The sequence below is a fragment of the Cygnus olor genome, chromosome 4 (assembly GCF_009769625.2).
Source record: "Cygnus olor isolate bCygOlo1 chromosome 4, bCygOlo1.pri.v2, whole genome shotgun sequence".
NCBI lineage: Eukaryota > Metazoa > Chordata > Aves > Anseriformes > Anatidae > Cygnus > Cygnus olor.
Genome location: NC_049172.1, coordinates 16,328,860 through 16,345,916, shown reverse-complemented (window position 1 = coordinate 16,345,916; position 17,057 = coordinate 16,328,860). Strand labels below are relative to the sequence as shown.

General features: G+C 43.7%; 1 protein-coding gene across 1 annotated transcript in view; it reads right to left on the bottom strand.

Annotated features, from left to right (window-relative positions):
- The window catches only part of FRAS1 (Fraser extracellular matrix complex subunit 1), a 160,954-nt gene that overhangs the window by 57,123 nt on the left and 86,774 nt on the right, over positions 1–17,057 (bottom strand). The window contains 7 exon segments of the mRNA XM_040555411.1: positions 763–1,033; positions 1,339–1,479; positions 2,060–2,200; positions 2,424–2,564; positions 4,038–4,184; positions 7,608–7,754; positions 10,473–10,625. Of these exon segments, the coding sequence (XP_040411345.1) occupies positions 763–1,033; positions 1,339–1,479; positions 2,060–2,200; positions 2,424–2,564; positions 4,038–4,184; positions 7,608–7,754; positions 10,473–10,625 (1,141 nt within the window).

The window sequence follows — 17,057 nt, the reverse complement described above, 5'->3', positions numbered from 1 at the left end:
TGACTACCAGGCAGAAAAACAAAGCGTGGTGCAGAAACTCATGCTGCTGACTGGTGAAAAAAGGCTGGTGAATATGAGCTAACCCTTGGCATGGGAAGGACACCCCAAGAATCTTATTGTAAACAGTGGATCAAAGAACACCCTGATATATACAGGCAGAAATTTCAAGCAACTCCACTGGTATCAGTCTGGGCCAAGGCTTTATGGTGATGTAAATCAAGTGTGAAATTTGGCAGGATGACTGGCTCATTGCCTGGCAGCAGGAGAAATCTGCCTCCTTGCAACATGCTTGCAGAGTGAGCATTGCCAGACGCTAATCACTGCTAATTGTCCCCGAACACTAACAGGGCTCATGTTGCAAGCAAAGTTTTAATGGATGAATGCAGTATATGCTGCAGAGCATGGTCAGTGGTGACATCATTTGAGCATCTTCCTGACAGAAATTGTTGTAAGAGCCAGCATAGTACATCAGTTTTAAATACACGTCAGAATATGCTAAAAATCAGACAAGACTCCGGCACCCCCAGAGCTCAGGAGGTTTGGCAGATGGATCACAGTGATCTCTTATACCATGAACAAAAGTTTTGCACCACCATTTACAGTATGGCACAATATCTCCAAAACACAATGATAATTTGTTTAGTAGCAGTGAGAACCGTGCTTCACTGTAAGAATGTTTCCAAGGGACAAAAGAATATCTGTTCTCAAGATATGTACATTTTCTTCAGGCAAGAGCTAAGAAAAAAGTATCAATGCAGTCACCTGGATTTCTCTTTGCTGTGCACAAAGCGGACTCTATTCTCCTTTACATCCTTGAAGCTGAAGTGGTCGCCTTTGCTCAGCTGCGCTTCTTTCCCATTCACCACCATCACTAGCCTGCCGTTGGAGGGAGTGCTGTCGATATGGAACAAGAGCTCTCCTGCATCACCATCCAGATCATGCACGCCCAATAAAGAGAGGTCTAGGGGTTTTACCCTGCCAATCCCTACTGTGAAGGTACTGTTCACATGAAAGCTTGAAGGATGCTTGCTGGCTAAAAAAACAACAACAAAAACAAACAAACAAAACAAAACAGAACCAAAAACAAAACAAAAAAGAGAGAAGGTAAAAGCTTTACTGAATGAACGTTTTAAGTGAAAAAACCTCACTTAGAAAACCATGTACATGCACATTTTATGAAAGAACATGTTGGAGAAAAACTAGCTGCCAACTTTCAACAGCCAACACAAAACTGCACAAAACTGAGTTCCAAACTTGCAACTGAATGAACACTACTTCTGGCCTTAAAATCTGCTGGAAGCCTGCCAGCTTAGCTGCTTTCTCAGGAGAGACACTTACCTTCACACTCTCTGGTCCACTTGTCGCCAAAGAATCCCTGACCACAGACAGGAACACAAATCTTGTTCTTCAGAAAGGTGGTGCTGTCACAGAGGTGGCACAGGCCATCACTTTCACAGTCCAAGCAACCAGGAGGACAAGCTGCATTGGAGGGAAAGCACAACTCCATTGAGCCACTGCAAAAACAAAGCAGCTACTGGTGTGCAGAGGTGTCCCTCAGGTCAGGATGGAAACAGCAATGCTATTACTGTCTTACCTACTTGACAAAATCGAAGAGAGAAGGCAAACAGTTCAGATAAAAGAGCTGTTAATAAATTCCTTTCTAATTTGACCAGTGTTTTTCATACAGAGAACCTGACACAATCTTCCAAGTGGAAGAAACATGCTTTTAAGTAACTGTTGTACCTCTTTGAAAAAAACACTTTCAAATACAAATTAAAGTCCTACACAGTTTTTTAACCCACAAATACAACTGAAACATTTCTAACAATGTGTTTTTAATACTGATTTTTTATGTACAGTGTGCTTACATTGAATCTCATTCCTCCTCAATTAGACGTGTAAATGCAGATGGAGCCCGTCATTTAATTCTCAAGTTGAGTGCACTACCTCAACAGTGAGTTTAACACGTCATCAAAGTGCCTTGCAGAGAAATATCGGTGTACAGAACACAGACTGCAACCCTGATGCCTCTCCACCCCATCATACTCACTTTGCTTACCTGTGCATTTTCGCTGTGCCTGGTCTGCATAGTACCCCTTCCCACATCTGTGAACGCACTGAGCGTCCAAGAGGAAAAACGGGGCTTCACAAAGACTGCACTCGTTTGGTTGGCGACACTGAAGGCAGTGTTGATCACACCCTAAAAATCACACGTAAAGAGTTCAGCTCAACACCACTTCCTACGGCGTCCCGCACGGTGCTGTAACACCCCAAGAACCCCAAGTTCTTTTGTGTGTGTGTGCTGGAGGGCACCGAGAGCTGCCGCTGTAGCGTGTTTTCTGAACGCAAGATGTGCACAAACTGGAGACAGGCAGAGAATCACTGGCAGAAGTGATTAGAGGTAACACACAAGAAGAACTCACTCTGACATGTGTCTGATTCCTTGTAGAAAGCTGCAGGGCACTGTTCCACACAAGCTCCTTCATGAAGAACGTAGCCCTCCATACACTGCAGGCAGTCGGTCCTCCGGGGGCCTTTACAAGCATTGCAGCTCCAGTCACACTCTGGAAGAAAAAAAGTCCAGGTAGGGCAGCTCTCTCCAGGGTGAACAGCTCACCCTGCACAAGAGCTTAGCACAGTGGGATCTGTGAGCTGTGGGAATGTAAGTCCTAGGAGCAGAAAGCAAAGTAAAAACTGTTAGAGAGATACTTTAAAAAAACAACAACAAAAAAACATGATTAGTACTGAGTGTCTTACTACAACACAAGATGTGTATTTTTTTTCCCTTCTTGGACCTGACATGTCCTAACTATGTCACATTTGAGCAGGCTTAGCCTCTTGCTCAGCATTCAGACCTGCTAACACTGGCACGGTTTTCTTGCTCATGAAGGATAAAGTCCAACTTCATCCTTTAAGTATTCATGCTCCTCCTCTGCCAACAAGTTTGTTGCTCATAATTATCCACCCTGCTTCATCAGTCTCATCCTTTCAAATGACTCTGACCAAAGGAAAATGAAATTGTCTCTCACAGTTCAAATGCCTGACTGGAAAGCAGAAACACACCAGATCCAGCTGGGATTAGATCTGCCCTCAGATGCCCTTGCACTATCTCCCTTTGGTCTTAAGCAGAGTCCCAGCCATGCAACTGTGCTAAAGGACTGCTTGGGCTGCCAACACTGCTGTTTGTACCCTGGTGACACTCAGAGGGCTCGTACCAGTAATTAATGACAGACACATCTAGCTGACGAGACAGACAGACAGACAAGAAGAAGAGATGGGAACAAAGACTCACCAAGGTGAGCCAATGCAGCATGCCCAAGGCAAAGCCAGCACAAGCTTCCTGCCTCATTCCAACCCGCTCAACACTAGGCAATGTCACTGAAGAACTGCAGTGCTAAAGGGAGTGGCGCCACTTAGTTAGGGCGCATTCAGGTATTGACAGAGCCAGTTAGAAATGAACACTGAGCTGCCATTTGTGTTATATCTTCATGTGGTGGTGGTGGCACACAATAAAGCCACGTTATCCTCACTTATTCCCATTATGGAACACTCTCCTTGAAAGTTTTGGAGATCTGTCACGCCATGTGTCTTTTAAATCACTCAAAATTCTTGTTTCTGCAGTCAGCCAGTGATGCAGTATTTAATAAGACAGAGAGAAGCAGGTAAGTACACAAGGCCCTGTAAGCACTCTAAAAAAGATTTAGAGCGGCAAGCTCACTCGTTATTCAGCTGACCCATGACTAAATGAATTCCAGGACCTGACCTTTGAGAAGTTTGCTGGCTCACTTACTAAATCGTTTACAAGAGAAGGATTTGCAATAATCTTGTTTTTCACTGAAAGGCTGAAGTATGTGACAGATGACTGCTAAAAAAGAGGAAAACTGGAAAAACCTCGCAAGTGCTCTGTCACTGAGCAACTCCCCCCATACACCAATTTTAAAGCAGGCTACCTGTACAGATCAAGCTGTAATGTAATGGATTATTGGTCAAGTTACTTGTGATTTTTTTTTTCTTTAAGCCAGCAATGTGTTTTTCACCTCTGCAAGTCTTGGTGGAAAAATCCAGATAATACTGCTGAGCACAGCTCTCATACCGGCATTCTCCAAATAACAGGACCTTAGCTGGATCTCTGCAAGACGTACAGCCTGCAGCTGACTCACAGTTCAGGCACTGGCTATTGCAAGCTGTGGAAAGACAAAGACAAAGAAAATAACTGTAATTACTGATGCACCAGCCAACTGTGCAAGTAAAAATGATATTATCATGTAGCCTCTCTACTCAAGGTCCTCTTTGAGAGACACCTGTGGAGACTGAAAAACCTGGAGTTTTTTCTTATGTTCCTTCCCACAGCCTTCAAAATGTAAAAAGCCCCCTTCCATTTGAAAAAGACTGGTATGTCCCCTCACAGAACCTCACACTGTTTCTCTCTCTCCTCTGGGAAGATCAGGGTAAAACAATGCCCTTGAATTCAAATCCCCAAATAAGAGCTTTCCCTGTCTGTTTTACTTAGTCTCTTTCAGTAACCTTGTGTTTCACATAATTCCAGACTTACCTCATAAATGTGCAAATTTAGGGACCATAATAGGCTCCTAGAATTAGTTAGTAAACCAGGGTGGGACCAAAGACCTATGTAATTTCACTTACTGCTTCCTACTTTTTATTTAAACAGTTTAAAATTTGGGAGCTCTAGGATGCAAATGAAGACAACAGGAAAAAATAATTCAGGGATTTACTGAATCTAGGATCAAAGGCCAGAGGTTCAGAGTACTTTAGCTCACCTCTTTGATGTCCAGGGTCTAAACTTCTCAGGAGGTTGTACTAACAGCCAAGTGCACTCAACGCTGATATCACAGCTTCTAGCTAATTTACAGCAGAAGGTTTAACAGCAATGGACTCATAAAGACTGAAAAATATTTCCTACCCCTGGGCCTATACACTGAAAGCCCTCTTGGATTCTGGTAAGACCAAACTTTGCAAAAATAAGATGCAGAAAACTCATGGAGGTTCACATGCCTGCTTTATACAAACAACCGTAACTCCCTCTTAGCAAGTACAATGACAGCTTATGCAAAAGGCACTATTAGATTCCCAACCAGCTACCCACGAGTGTCCCTAAACACATATGGAGTCAGGATCTTTGCCAAAGCTCAATTCTGCGCTTAAGATAAATCTGAAAAAAGCTCTGAAAACACAGCCCCAGGTGTTTGAACCAAAGAAAAAAGCTTAGGTGATCATTTCTTAATGACAAGAAGAAAAAAAACCTCTCATAGGATTTAGTGCAATTACAGTTCAGGTGCCAAATACCAACATGCTACTTGTGAAAATCCATTTTCATTTGCTTTTCAATCAAGGTGGATTTTTGCAGCCACAAAAATTCAAGATACAGAAGCAAATGTGAAAATACCCATATTGCTCTCATTGAAATGAGATCCCACGTCCTTCAAAATAATTGCTTGTTCTATCTCATCTCAAAAATGTCACAAAAGGTCTCTATTTTGTCAAGGTGCAAAAAATTTCCAACAAATTGTTTATCTAAAGAATCTAGTAACTATTTTCAGGTGCTCTGGTGCCAGTGCCATTTCACCTAATTTACGAACAATATGTGGAATAATCATTATTTGTGAAGTGCTAAGAAAAGCCAACTACTAAAAGTACAGCAAAACATTCCACATGAGGTCAAAATTTATTAAAAATCAGGCTTTCCAAGGAAGCATGCCTTGTAAGCAAAAGTATATTTGAATGCAATTCTGCCTGTTGGTTGTATCAGCATTACTTTGTATCTGCATTTCTAAACCCATGAAGAACTTGCTAAGCTTTGCACTGTTCTTCGGACAGTATGTCGTTGGGCTTAAGAGCATGTCAGAGAGCACATGCATGCATTCAGCATTTCTCTGAACTTCATTCCAAACCTGAGTTCCTCAGAACTGCAATGTGACTAAAATAAACTTTGAAGAGAGACCAATTTTTCCCTGCCTAACTGCCAACCTCTGATTAAACAATTTTCTTCACCTCTAAGTGTTAGTTTTCCAGCATCCTGGGACAGTTGGTATCTACATGGCTTATCAGCAGCACTGCACTTGAAAAGGCACAAGTGACACTTGGAATGAAAAAAATCCAGTGCACCAACACACTTTGCCTTGAGTTTCCTGCCACAGGGATTACTTACACTTCTTAAAAAGCCATTTGTAAGTGAAGAGATTAGAAATGTCTCATTGTAGCTGACTTTGCTTGCAAAAATCTATTTGCATTTGAGCTACTGAACCAAATTCAGGAAAGGCGCAGGCCTCAGGAACATTCCACTTCTACCAAGATGTCCAAAGTGAGGGGACGCCAGCAGTAGGTAAGTTTTCATTAGGAAAGGACAGACCATGAGAATCCTGTCATCACTTTTTTATTCCTCTTTTTTATTCCTTTCCTTTTAAAAAAAATATTATGATTACTGAATAGCCTTTTTTCTGTCAACTGAAGAATGGTACAAACTCTTCCAGCTATTTCTTTGAACTTATGCAGGGCGTTTCCATTTCCGCTGATAAGATGGAAATCATAGATTCAGGAGGAGCAGATATTTCAACAAAAGGCAGGTAAAACTGACAACCTTATCAGCTTCCTCCTACATGGCCTCATCAGTAAAGAAATTGGGTCTAGATAGGATGACACTGATACCTATGCTCATTGCAGTGCAACAGAGTTCTTCTATCATAAATCAGGATATTTTAAATCAAGGTAATAGAGGACTTAACAAATCTGAGTGTTCGGGTTCAGAGCAACCAAACCACTTAAGCACTCACTCATTTTTTGGTTTGTGTATTATAGTGGGTCAATTGAAGTGGGGGTTTTAAACTATTTTTTTTTTATGTCTGTGGGCCATGTAATTTGGCATTTTGGAACATCAAGCCCAACAGTTACGTGAGGAATAACTCAACTGACGTCAAGGCCAGAGTAAGCACAGAATAATAAAAAGAGAGAGAGGCCCTGAGAGATTCACAACGGACAGCATGAGTAGAATAGAATATTACTGGACTTAACATCAGATCAGTTGCATCAGATCACCAGGAGATACAAACGTCACAGCTCAACTAAGTCAGCTGGGGATTGCCTACAAAGCTGTACCTTGTTTCTACTAAGGCTTCACATGTGGGGAAACGGGGCATAAATGCTAAGGCTGTAACACAGCTCCCAAGGTAGATACCGGCAGATAGTGCAGTGAGGAGGGGGTTGCCTTAGTAAGAATTGATTAGAACTGGTCTAACCTTGCCAAGTTTTCACAAAGCCCATAATCCACCAGCATGCCTGGCCACTTCTCTGTGCACCACCTAGAAAGCTTACCAAGGAAGCCTACACAAGCTCTCCTGGAGCTTTTTACTGTGGGACCCAAAAGCCTCCTGTCTTTGAAGTCAGTAACAAAACTGCAACTGATGTTCAAATTTAAACCATGCTGTAGGCTCAGTTTCTAAGGCAGCGAATCACTTTTGACAACTCACATCTCATTTTTAGGCACTTGAAATCTCTCTTTTCCTGGCAACAGGAACAGTAACCGAAGGAGCAAGAAAAGACATGTCAGTGAACACACTGTGGAAAGGAGAGAGGGCTTGGAGAGAAGCACTCACGTTTGCAGGTGTGGCTCTCATCCCTGTAGTATCCTGGGGAACAGGCAGGAACACACATGTTGGTGTGGGACAGAACCAGGCTGGTGTTGCAGGAAGAGCAGGAAAAAGGACCCCCGCCTCTGCAGGTTTTACACGAGGGGTGACACCCTGCAGGGAGAGCAAGAGCAAATGTTTCTGTCTAATGAAAGGTAGATCTTTGAGCAAGTTTCAAAACACTGAGGGCCAAACATTCCTTCTGAGGCCTAAGCCCCTGCTGGTGCTCAGTGCTCAGGAGCAGAACCACAAACATCCTAGCTTGTGAAAGATGGCTTAAATGGTTTTATTTTTGTTCTTAGCCATACACACTAGCTTTCTCCTCTCCTCTCAGTTCTTTCTCGTTTTACCCATTCCTCTTTTTATCAGTCTTCCCTTCCCTTTAAGAACAACCCCACAATATCTGGCTAAGACGTGCCTATCAGAGAACAGCAGGAACAGGGCAAGCATGTGTCGGTACACCCTGCTCATGCTTTTTCTCAACTATTTTCAGGTCAGATCCTCCTGAGCCTAATGTATTTTGTCTGTTTAGAATCCTCCCCCAGAAACCAAAAGTACTTTTCCGACAGCTCCCTGAAGATTTATATCCATCCTTCAGCAGGAGTTGCACAGCCACTACCAATTCCAAGCAGCGACACTGACAGAGCCAGAACAGTTCATTTCCATGCAATCTTTCTCCGTTTCACTAACAACTTTGTAGGCCTCTATCATATTCTCTCCTCCTAAGGTCTCCAGTTTCCCAAGCTCAAATGCTGGGGCCTATATGGCTGTTCATGGCACAGAAGTCATCCAATCCCCACATTCAGCCTTCCTGCCCTTCTATTTTGGGATGGGCAGAACTGCTCGCAGCACGCAGCACCTACAGACAGCAGCAGAATGAATTCTAGCTCTTCCTTCCTTTCATGCTAGCTCCTAACATTTGATTTGCTTTTTCAGTATTGCTGAACATTGAGACGGCATTTTCACAGACTTACTGATCGTCACTTCAAGGTCACAGCAAGGATGCCATCATTTTGTATGTGAGGCTAGAACCAGTCATCCCTCTGTGCGTCATTACAACACACCAAGCTTCCACCTCTTGCTTTACTGCCCAGACACTCAGACTTACACGATCCTTCTGCTTCACAGCCAGCAAACCCGCTGTCTCGGGTACAGAAGGACGTTACTACCTTTGTCTTCCCCTGCATTTTCAAAGAGATATTATGTCACACTTGTTTTCTTTCCTTGTTTCCTTCTCATCCCTTCTTCTCCCACTTCTGCTTCTTAGTCTGACTGACGAGATTTAAAATACCATAGTGCAGGAGGCCAATGGATCGCACCAATTTCTCAAAAGGGTTACACATGCACAAAATTATTAGTCTGTTTCATTTCTTGATAGACCTTTACCTAAAGATTGATGCCATCATTACAACTACCAGGAAAAATTAATCACGAGTGAGAGCTGGCAAAGAAATCAGATTCACACCATGATGGAGATCTTAAATGCTAGCATGAACTGTAATATGAGCTTCGACACAGCTAGAATAATGGAAAACTTTTTTTAAATAAAACCTTCATACGAAAGGGAAGAAATGTTATCCCTGGGCGTAAATTTCCAGGAAGGCAAAATATCTCTCTCAGGGGTTTTTTCCCCATTAAATGACACCGAGTATATTTCATAAGTCTCTGAAATTTCATTTGTCAAAAACCAAATAAATAAACACACAGCTCCCAGTGCGCTTGACAGGAGCATCAAAACATTAATCATCAATAGTTAGACCAGATTAGGAAATGCCACTTCCTGCAAAGGGAATAAGTTTGGCATCTACATCTTAATTCTAATGTGCAGAATTTCTTATTTGATTTTCTTCTCTTAAAATAAACTGCAATACTCTTCGCTCAGTGTGCGATGCTTTAACATGTCTCTGTTGGCCACGTAACAAGAAAAGCAGCCTACTTCCTTCTAAGAGTCCAAGAAATGTAAAGCTTGGAACATGAGAGCACAAACAACAAAATCTGAAGGAGATGCAGGGATAAGGTGAAGACACAGGAAGCTGGAGAACAAAATGTGCTATCAGTGCAGCTTCACCCACACAGCTGAGATGTTTCATCTACCATGCCATGCTATGAGGCTGAACGGGACTAGCTTTCTGTGTCAGAGGCTGCTGGGAATGTTCGCCTTTCAACCATTCTGGAGTAAGACAAAACTGAATGTCTATCAGTGTGGAAGGGGACAAACTCCGTTTCAAGTTGCAGACTTCCTGACAAGTTCCTACCAGCAAGAGTTCTATTTTTTTGGCAGATTTGCATGGTTCTTTGCAGCACACATCCACAAAGTATTTTCAAGTGTCAGTATCCCTTAACAATGCTGGTACCACGCAAATTGGAGACTTGGTGACAGGCACATGAAAAGTCTCTAAAGTTACCCCTGATTATGGTTAAGTAGCCCATCCCTTCACAGAAGCTACCTCAGGGGAGCTACCCAGGAAGGACCTAGTGTACTGTCACCCTGTTTCTGTGCCACTGCCTTTGAGAGGGGGAATTTCCCGGAGAGAAAAACTCACCTTCAACTCCTCCTCGCAAACACACTGCTGCCTGGTACTCATTACGCTTATTAACTGTAAAATAGTGGGCTAGGTCCCACTAGCCTCAGTGTGTGCTCAGGACAGCAGAGCACTGCCTGCCTCAGGTAACTCAGTCAGAAAACTTGAAGGAAACCCCCAGCTCCACGTGTGGTGTCCTGCCTGCTGGCTGGACCAAGCTCCCCTACTGAAGAGGAGGCATTTCACGGCACATCTCGCGAGGATCCCTGCCACCTCGCTGCTACTTGAGGTGTCTGGAGGGACTACTCACTTTTGCAGGCACCACTCTCCGCGTAGTATCCCCCCGGGCAGTCAGGAAGGCAGTGGTCCCGCAGGAGCAAGTGACGGGTGTTCTGGCACTTCACACAGATGCTGCCGGTGTCCCACAGGTTGGCCACGCAGTGACGGCACAAAGGATGGCAGTCTGAAGGAAGCAGGGAATAACGGAGACCGTCAGTACAGCTGGACAAAGCAGAGCTGCTACGGGGAAACACTGATGGGAACTCAAGGAAGATATTGGGGCCTTCATTTTCAGAGACCCTTACTGTTATCTGGTGCACAAGGGCAGGGCTCAGATGCTAAACACTGCACTCCCAGATGTTTGCAAGAGGGGTGAGCAGAAATTACCACATTCAAGGAGCTCTCCTCTCCTCCTGCCCTCATCCCCACCTTGTGCTTTTCCCGAGCACCACAACATTTCCGCTTTTCCCCAGCAAACACATTCTCTGCATCTCTCCTGTCCCATCCAAGTACCCTCCATCCCATCTGTCCTTAAGCGAGCTTGAGAAAGCTTTGTACAAAGCCAGATTAAAGCCCTTTGCTTCTCCCAAACCTTTCTCCAATTTTAGGTGCTCCTACCAACAGATTCTTCTTTAACCAACTCCCCCTGCTCCCACCCTCCAAGAAGGAAAAGCGCAACCTGCACAGCTGCATGGCCTTCTCTCACAGTTCATCCCGTTCAGACTTTCCCACACAAATGAGACAATTTCTCCCACACCCTGAGGAGGCCACGGCAGACCTCAAAGCCAAGCCAAGAGCAGCATTTAGCAGCATGAGAACGCCTCAAAACCTTTCCCTTTTCTTCTTTTTCCCTCAGCAGCGCACAAACCTATGTCTCCTGACCTCTGCCTGAACTTGGGCGCTTCAAAAGGTTTTACAACAGGCCTTCTGTGTGCACAATGGGGCAGTGTAAGGTAACCTGGAAGCCAAATTAATCCTCATCATGGTAATTCAGAAAATTATAAAGGAAATGACAATTGTCCTGAAAGAAATGTAATAATGAGGCTTGAGTCGAGTACCTGGCCTCTTGTCAGCTCTCTGCTGAAGGTTCAGCTTTCTGCCTTTTGTCTCCCGCGACAGCACCACTACAGATCGTCAGGCAATCTAATTTTACAAGCTGAAGACAGGCTCACATGGGAGTCTTGGAGATTGCTGCATCCATCCCTGCAAGTGTGTAATTGCAACTGGAACCTAAACCTAGCCCAATATCTTCCCATACATTACACACACACGACTCTCACCGAGCACTGATGGGAAAGCAGCGGTGCAGCACGGAACTGAACGCAATCCTGACTGCAGGCAGGATTCAAGACCCTTAAAGCAGCTGCCTCTTTCCTCCTGACCTTGCACAGGGTGTATAGCCCCTCTATTCTCTGCTCCGCGCTCCCAATTTTGCAGATGGGAAGGGAGAGCCAGACGGGAGATCAAGGTGGCTGAGAAGAAAAAGTATGCTTAAGCTCCTTTAAGAGATCCTTTAAAGATCCTTTAAAGATCCTTAAAGAGATCCTTTAAGCTCTCAATCCACCCCCGTCAGGGCAGTGGTAAGAATCACACCCCTCTAGCTTAATCTCTTGCTGGAACCACTGCTCTCTGTTAGAGAGAGCTTTGGCTCCCAGTGTGGCTGGATGAAATACATAACAAAACTCTGCAACAGTTTTTCAGTGATCGAGAACAAAAGAGACACCCGTGTACAGTCAAACAGGTTCCAGACACAGGGAATAAAAATGAGACAGGAAAATCTTAGGGTGCCCAAAGAACTGCTATCAAATGTAAATAACTAGACTCTCCCAAACTTACACTTACAAAGCTATGTGTCTACAAAACTAGGTGCTGCTGAAGCACAGTTTTCTCTTTATGGCCTCTGTTTGCTCCTGCATGTTGAAAGAGATCTTTTTCTGAGCTACTGTTTTATGAGAAACCATTCTCATTACTCTCTGGTTCCTCTGCAGAGTTGGAGATGAAGGAGCACAAAACACCTAACAAAAAAACACCGCCAACAAAAAAACCCTGACGCTCGTGGTGAATTTGAGGGACGCTGGAGAACTAGTGACAGAGTAAAGGAAGGAGTGAAGTACTTTGCTTTGGAAAAGGTTATTTAAATTTTTCACAGCAGGCTCCCTTAGAAATGAAGATGAAAAGAAGCAGAGTATTTTCTTTATGCTTCTCAATAACACCTCACGAGACCGTATGTGTTTCCTGCTTCTGCCTTCTCCTTGCCCATCCTCAGTCCCACTCAGTTAAAGGCAGGTTGTCTGCGTGCTTTGGGCTTCCAGAGGCTTCGCATGCCGTGTTTGTTGCACGTCAGTGAGGGGCGGTTACTCAATTCCATCAGACTTCTTCCAGCACCCAAACTGCATCCCTCAGGACAGAGTTACTATCCTGCTCATAGTTCCAGTGCCTCCCTGCTCACCTTTCTGAGATTACTGACCTGTCTCCCACTCTCCAAACACAGCTTTTTCCTGCAACCCCTTCAGCTGGCTCTAATTCCCTCCTTGTCAGTTCAACCCCCTATGCAAAAAACTTTAGCTATCAGTGATCTTCCTATAAAGCAACTTTCAATGTGAAGTATAATACAGTTACTTACACAGGTTTCAATTTCCAGAGATGCTCTATTTCCACATCCTCTTTAGCTTTCTCTCAGCATGCAAACAAACCAAACAAACTAAACACTGTGCTCCTCCTAGATGGAAAAGTATCTGTTATGTACTGTTCCCTTGCCTGTAAACACACAGCCAAAGCATCCGGGGAGAAAAAAAATGACCTCTGAAATGTTTCTGAACGCTCATAAAGGAAAGCAGAGACATTTCTACCTCTCAGTTCCCTAATTTGCTAAGCAATCAACCACTTGTATTGTTTAAATATGCCTCCCCTCTTAAGGGCTCTTCAGGAAAAAAAAAATCCCTGATGCAAGTTTAGTATTATACTCTAAGGTAAGGTATAAGGTTTACAACGGAGCACTGCCTTAAATCAGTACCTCAAACACCAGGTCATTTACAGGAGGGTCAGCATGCAAACGTTCTCTGGCACCTTAGAGTAAGTCCAGAAAGAAAATCAGTATGGTTGATCCAGAAGGACACTCAACAGTGACCAGGGTATTGGTTTGGTTTTTGGAAGGGTTTGCCTCTCCCTCCCATAAAAGACCTGAAGAGGGCTTTGTCATAGGGTGGTGGGAACTCCTTGCAACAAGCAAGAACTCCTGAAGTGCCACCATGTCTGCAGGGAGCAGCCTGCATCTTCTGAAAGAGGTGGGAGCTGCTTTAGGCAGCAACGCGTGGGGAAATCCAGCTGAAAGGTGCCTGGCACAAATAGACCCAGACCCAAGCAGGGAAACGATCTTCCATTTTCCTCAACTGCCAGCTCAGCTGCGAATTTCTATAGGAGGTTGCATGCCAGCGACTAAATGGAGCTAAGCTACTAATTTCCCTCTTGCTTTGCTCAGAGAACCTGCAGCTCTTTGTGATGACATCAATGTCTCTCTCAGTGTACAGCTCATTAATTTTACAAGTAGCTGAGAGTATTTCTTGTTGTCAGGGTGTCCTTTCTGGAATTTTATGAGCAAGGCAGAAAGGCTTGTTATAGGCAACCCCCTGAGCGAGCTCTTTGGCTGATCTTTGTACATTTTCACAACTGTGCCCAGCCTAAGAAAGTAAGGGCCTGAGGAGTTGAGCAAAGGAATCGGGAGCTGCATGGCAAGGAAGATGCATTCAGAAGTTAATCAAGGAGCTTGGAGGATACTGTATCAGTGGGTGTTTTGACTTGCATTTCACACCAGCTGCCCTCTGCACTACCTCCTGCAGAGAGCCCTTTCATCTGGTTCCATGTTAGCTGAGCAGGAGTCTGACAGCTCGCAGCCCTGGCTGTGAGCTCCTCGCTTTGCCCAAGGCATGGTCCATCTGCCTTCTTCTAATTGCCCTTGCACCGAGTCAGGAAAAGATCGATGAGGAAGCCTGAAGACTGATGAGGAAGCCCCAAGACAGGCACATGACTTATTCAAATCGGAAAAGTAACTGCGGGGTTTTGCGAGCGGGCCAACAGTTTTAGCAATGGTGTTATTTTTTAGATTGGTGACTGCAACATTCCCAGAAGCTAAATTTGTGTTGGATAAGCAGCTGAGAGAGGGAGAGAAATCAAAGAGCGTGTTCAAAGCAGGAAAACACAAAACACAAAAGCCCTGAGACTCAGTAGGGGACCGCAAAAGACACAAACATATTTCTATACAACCACTTCAGCTATGAAATAAAATTTATGAATTGAGCATTCTTAAAGAAAATTAACACAATTCAGTGTGCTCCAAGCAGAGCTTGGAAACTCACTGATCCTTTGAAACTTGAGGCCATTTTGTCTTTCCTCTGCTTACATTTGAAATGTTTATTTGGTAAACTGCCGAAAACAAGGTTAATATTCCAGTCCTCGCTTAGGTAACACGTACAATAATGACATTAATTCACAGGCAATGGTTTCAAGTGACAGTTTTCTTCGTCCTCTATGAAAGGTTTTCCCCTGCACGTCCATAAAGTATGACAAGTGGCTGTAATGCACAGCAGTCCCTGTACGTCGTACCACAGTTCTGCCTGGAGGGTCAGGAATTAGACAAAAATGGGAAGATAATAGTAAAAAAAATACTGCTTTGGGAAGCAAAGAGAATAGCTTTGTTAGAGTCTGATGCAAATTATATATTATGCAAGTGTCATGGGTTTTAATGTTTTCTTTTATGGGACAGCTGCTCTTTAGCTGGTAATTAATAACTTGCAAGGGCAAATTTAGCATTTCATTCAGTGCTGAATGAGGAGAACAAGTGAAATTTAACAACCTGGATGTGGAGCTCTTTATTTGTAGCAGAACTGGCAACATATACCCTTTGCGTAAACATCAGACATGAATTTGGCACAAAGAGCAACATACCTAGGACTGCAGATCCAAGACCTAAGCACAACTTTATTTTTTCTTTAAGGCAACAAATAACTATGCTCCTCTACAAGCATTTTTAAAACTTCAGTTAGATAAAGAAGCACCACTGCATCTACCTGCAAGACCGCATGGACATTAAGGCTCCACATGTTACAAAGACCAAGTGAGAATATGCAGTGGCCTCTTCAAGACAGGAGTGACATGGGGGAGTCGCAGAGCAAGACTAAAATCAGAGCTGGGAGGAAGAATGATACCTCCTTACACTCTTACCATGTTGTACCTGCAAAGCCTGTTTTGGGGGCACAGATCCAACCACTGCTGACACTCCATGATGCCAGGCACTACGAACCAAGTCTTGAAAACATATTTCTCCTTTGAGAAGACAGCTCTCGAAACAGTGGACCACGTTCAGGGCCTACAGAGCTCCAAAGCAAAGCTTGCTAGTTTGTAGGGAACACATGCATCACCAACTGCAATTGCTCTGGAGCCCAGGAAGCCAAGCGAGGTTCTTTGCAGATGATTCATCACTGTCAGCGTAATGAGTCTGGAGGTCAAACTATGCCCTGCGCATTGCCTGAGCGACCCCACTGTTTCCAATTTCTTCTCATTATTGTCAGGCACCGTGATGTCTACCTAATCGTCTGGGAGCATGCTTATTGCTCCATGACACCAAACTTTCAGGAAACTGTTGTCTGAAAGGGATAATTAAAGCACACAGCATGCATCAAGCAGCAGAAACCCTTCTCAGAAAGAATCCTGGTGTATGATAAATGGTACTATTTTTTCAAATGAAACCGACATCTGGAAGACTACATTTCCAGTGGCTTTTTTCACAGGAAGTATAATGCAAATTAATGGGAAAACAAGGTGGAATATACACGGTGCATGCAACTATGATGTTACATGACATCAATGAGTATCGTTACAGTCCCTGAGATTTTACAGGGCAGAAACAGCTTTTTATACTGAAATGCTGTATAATTTCAATACTGTAACTACTTGACTGTCTGAAACACCTCGACTCTCTAACCTAACTTCCTATATACCTAGAAGCTTTTGGGATCTTTTCCTACGCCTCAGATACCTTGTTCCCCCCTCCCTATTCGCCCCTGCAGACTAAACAGTAACTTGTTTACAAGGAAGGTGAAGAAATGGTTCATAAAAGTAATCTGCTGAGAGGAAAGAAACAAGTCTTTCATTAAAAACAAAACAGAAACCAAACACGTATATCGCAAGCAAAAAGAAGTCCCTGTGAAAGGGAGCCATCTAGATTAAATTGAGAATGATAGCCTCTCAGTGGATGTATTTATTACATTTATTGCATTTTTCCCTTTTCTTAGGATTCTTTATATCCTATGGAACCGTTGAACCTAGCTTAAGCCCCATATACTGTACCGTTTTTTGATAACAAAAAAAAAAATGGCTTGATAAAGTTTAGAAATTGTTGGAGCTCTTCCCAGGATATGTTTATACATGTCTGCGTGATGGATTAAAAATGATTTTCCTTTTTAAACAGGTAAATGCAATCAGTGGCTTCTGATGATAGGCTTAAGTGCAGGCACTTGAGCACCCAAGTATAACCCCTGTGTATAAACCCTAATACCTCTCAGAAATGCACACAGCAATCCTAGCTGTGCCAATTTTAATTTAGGGCCCCATAAATTGCTTC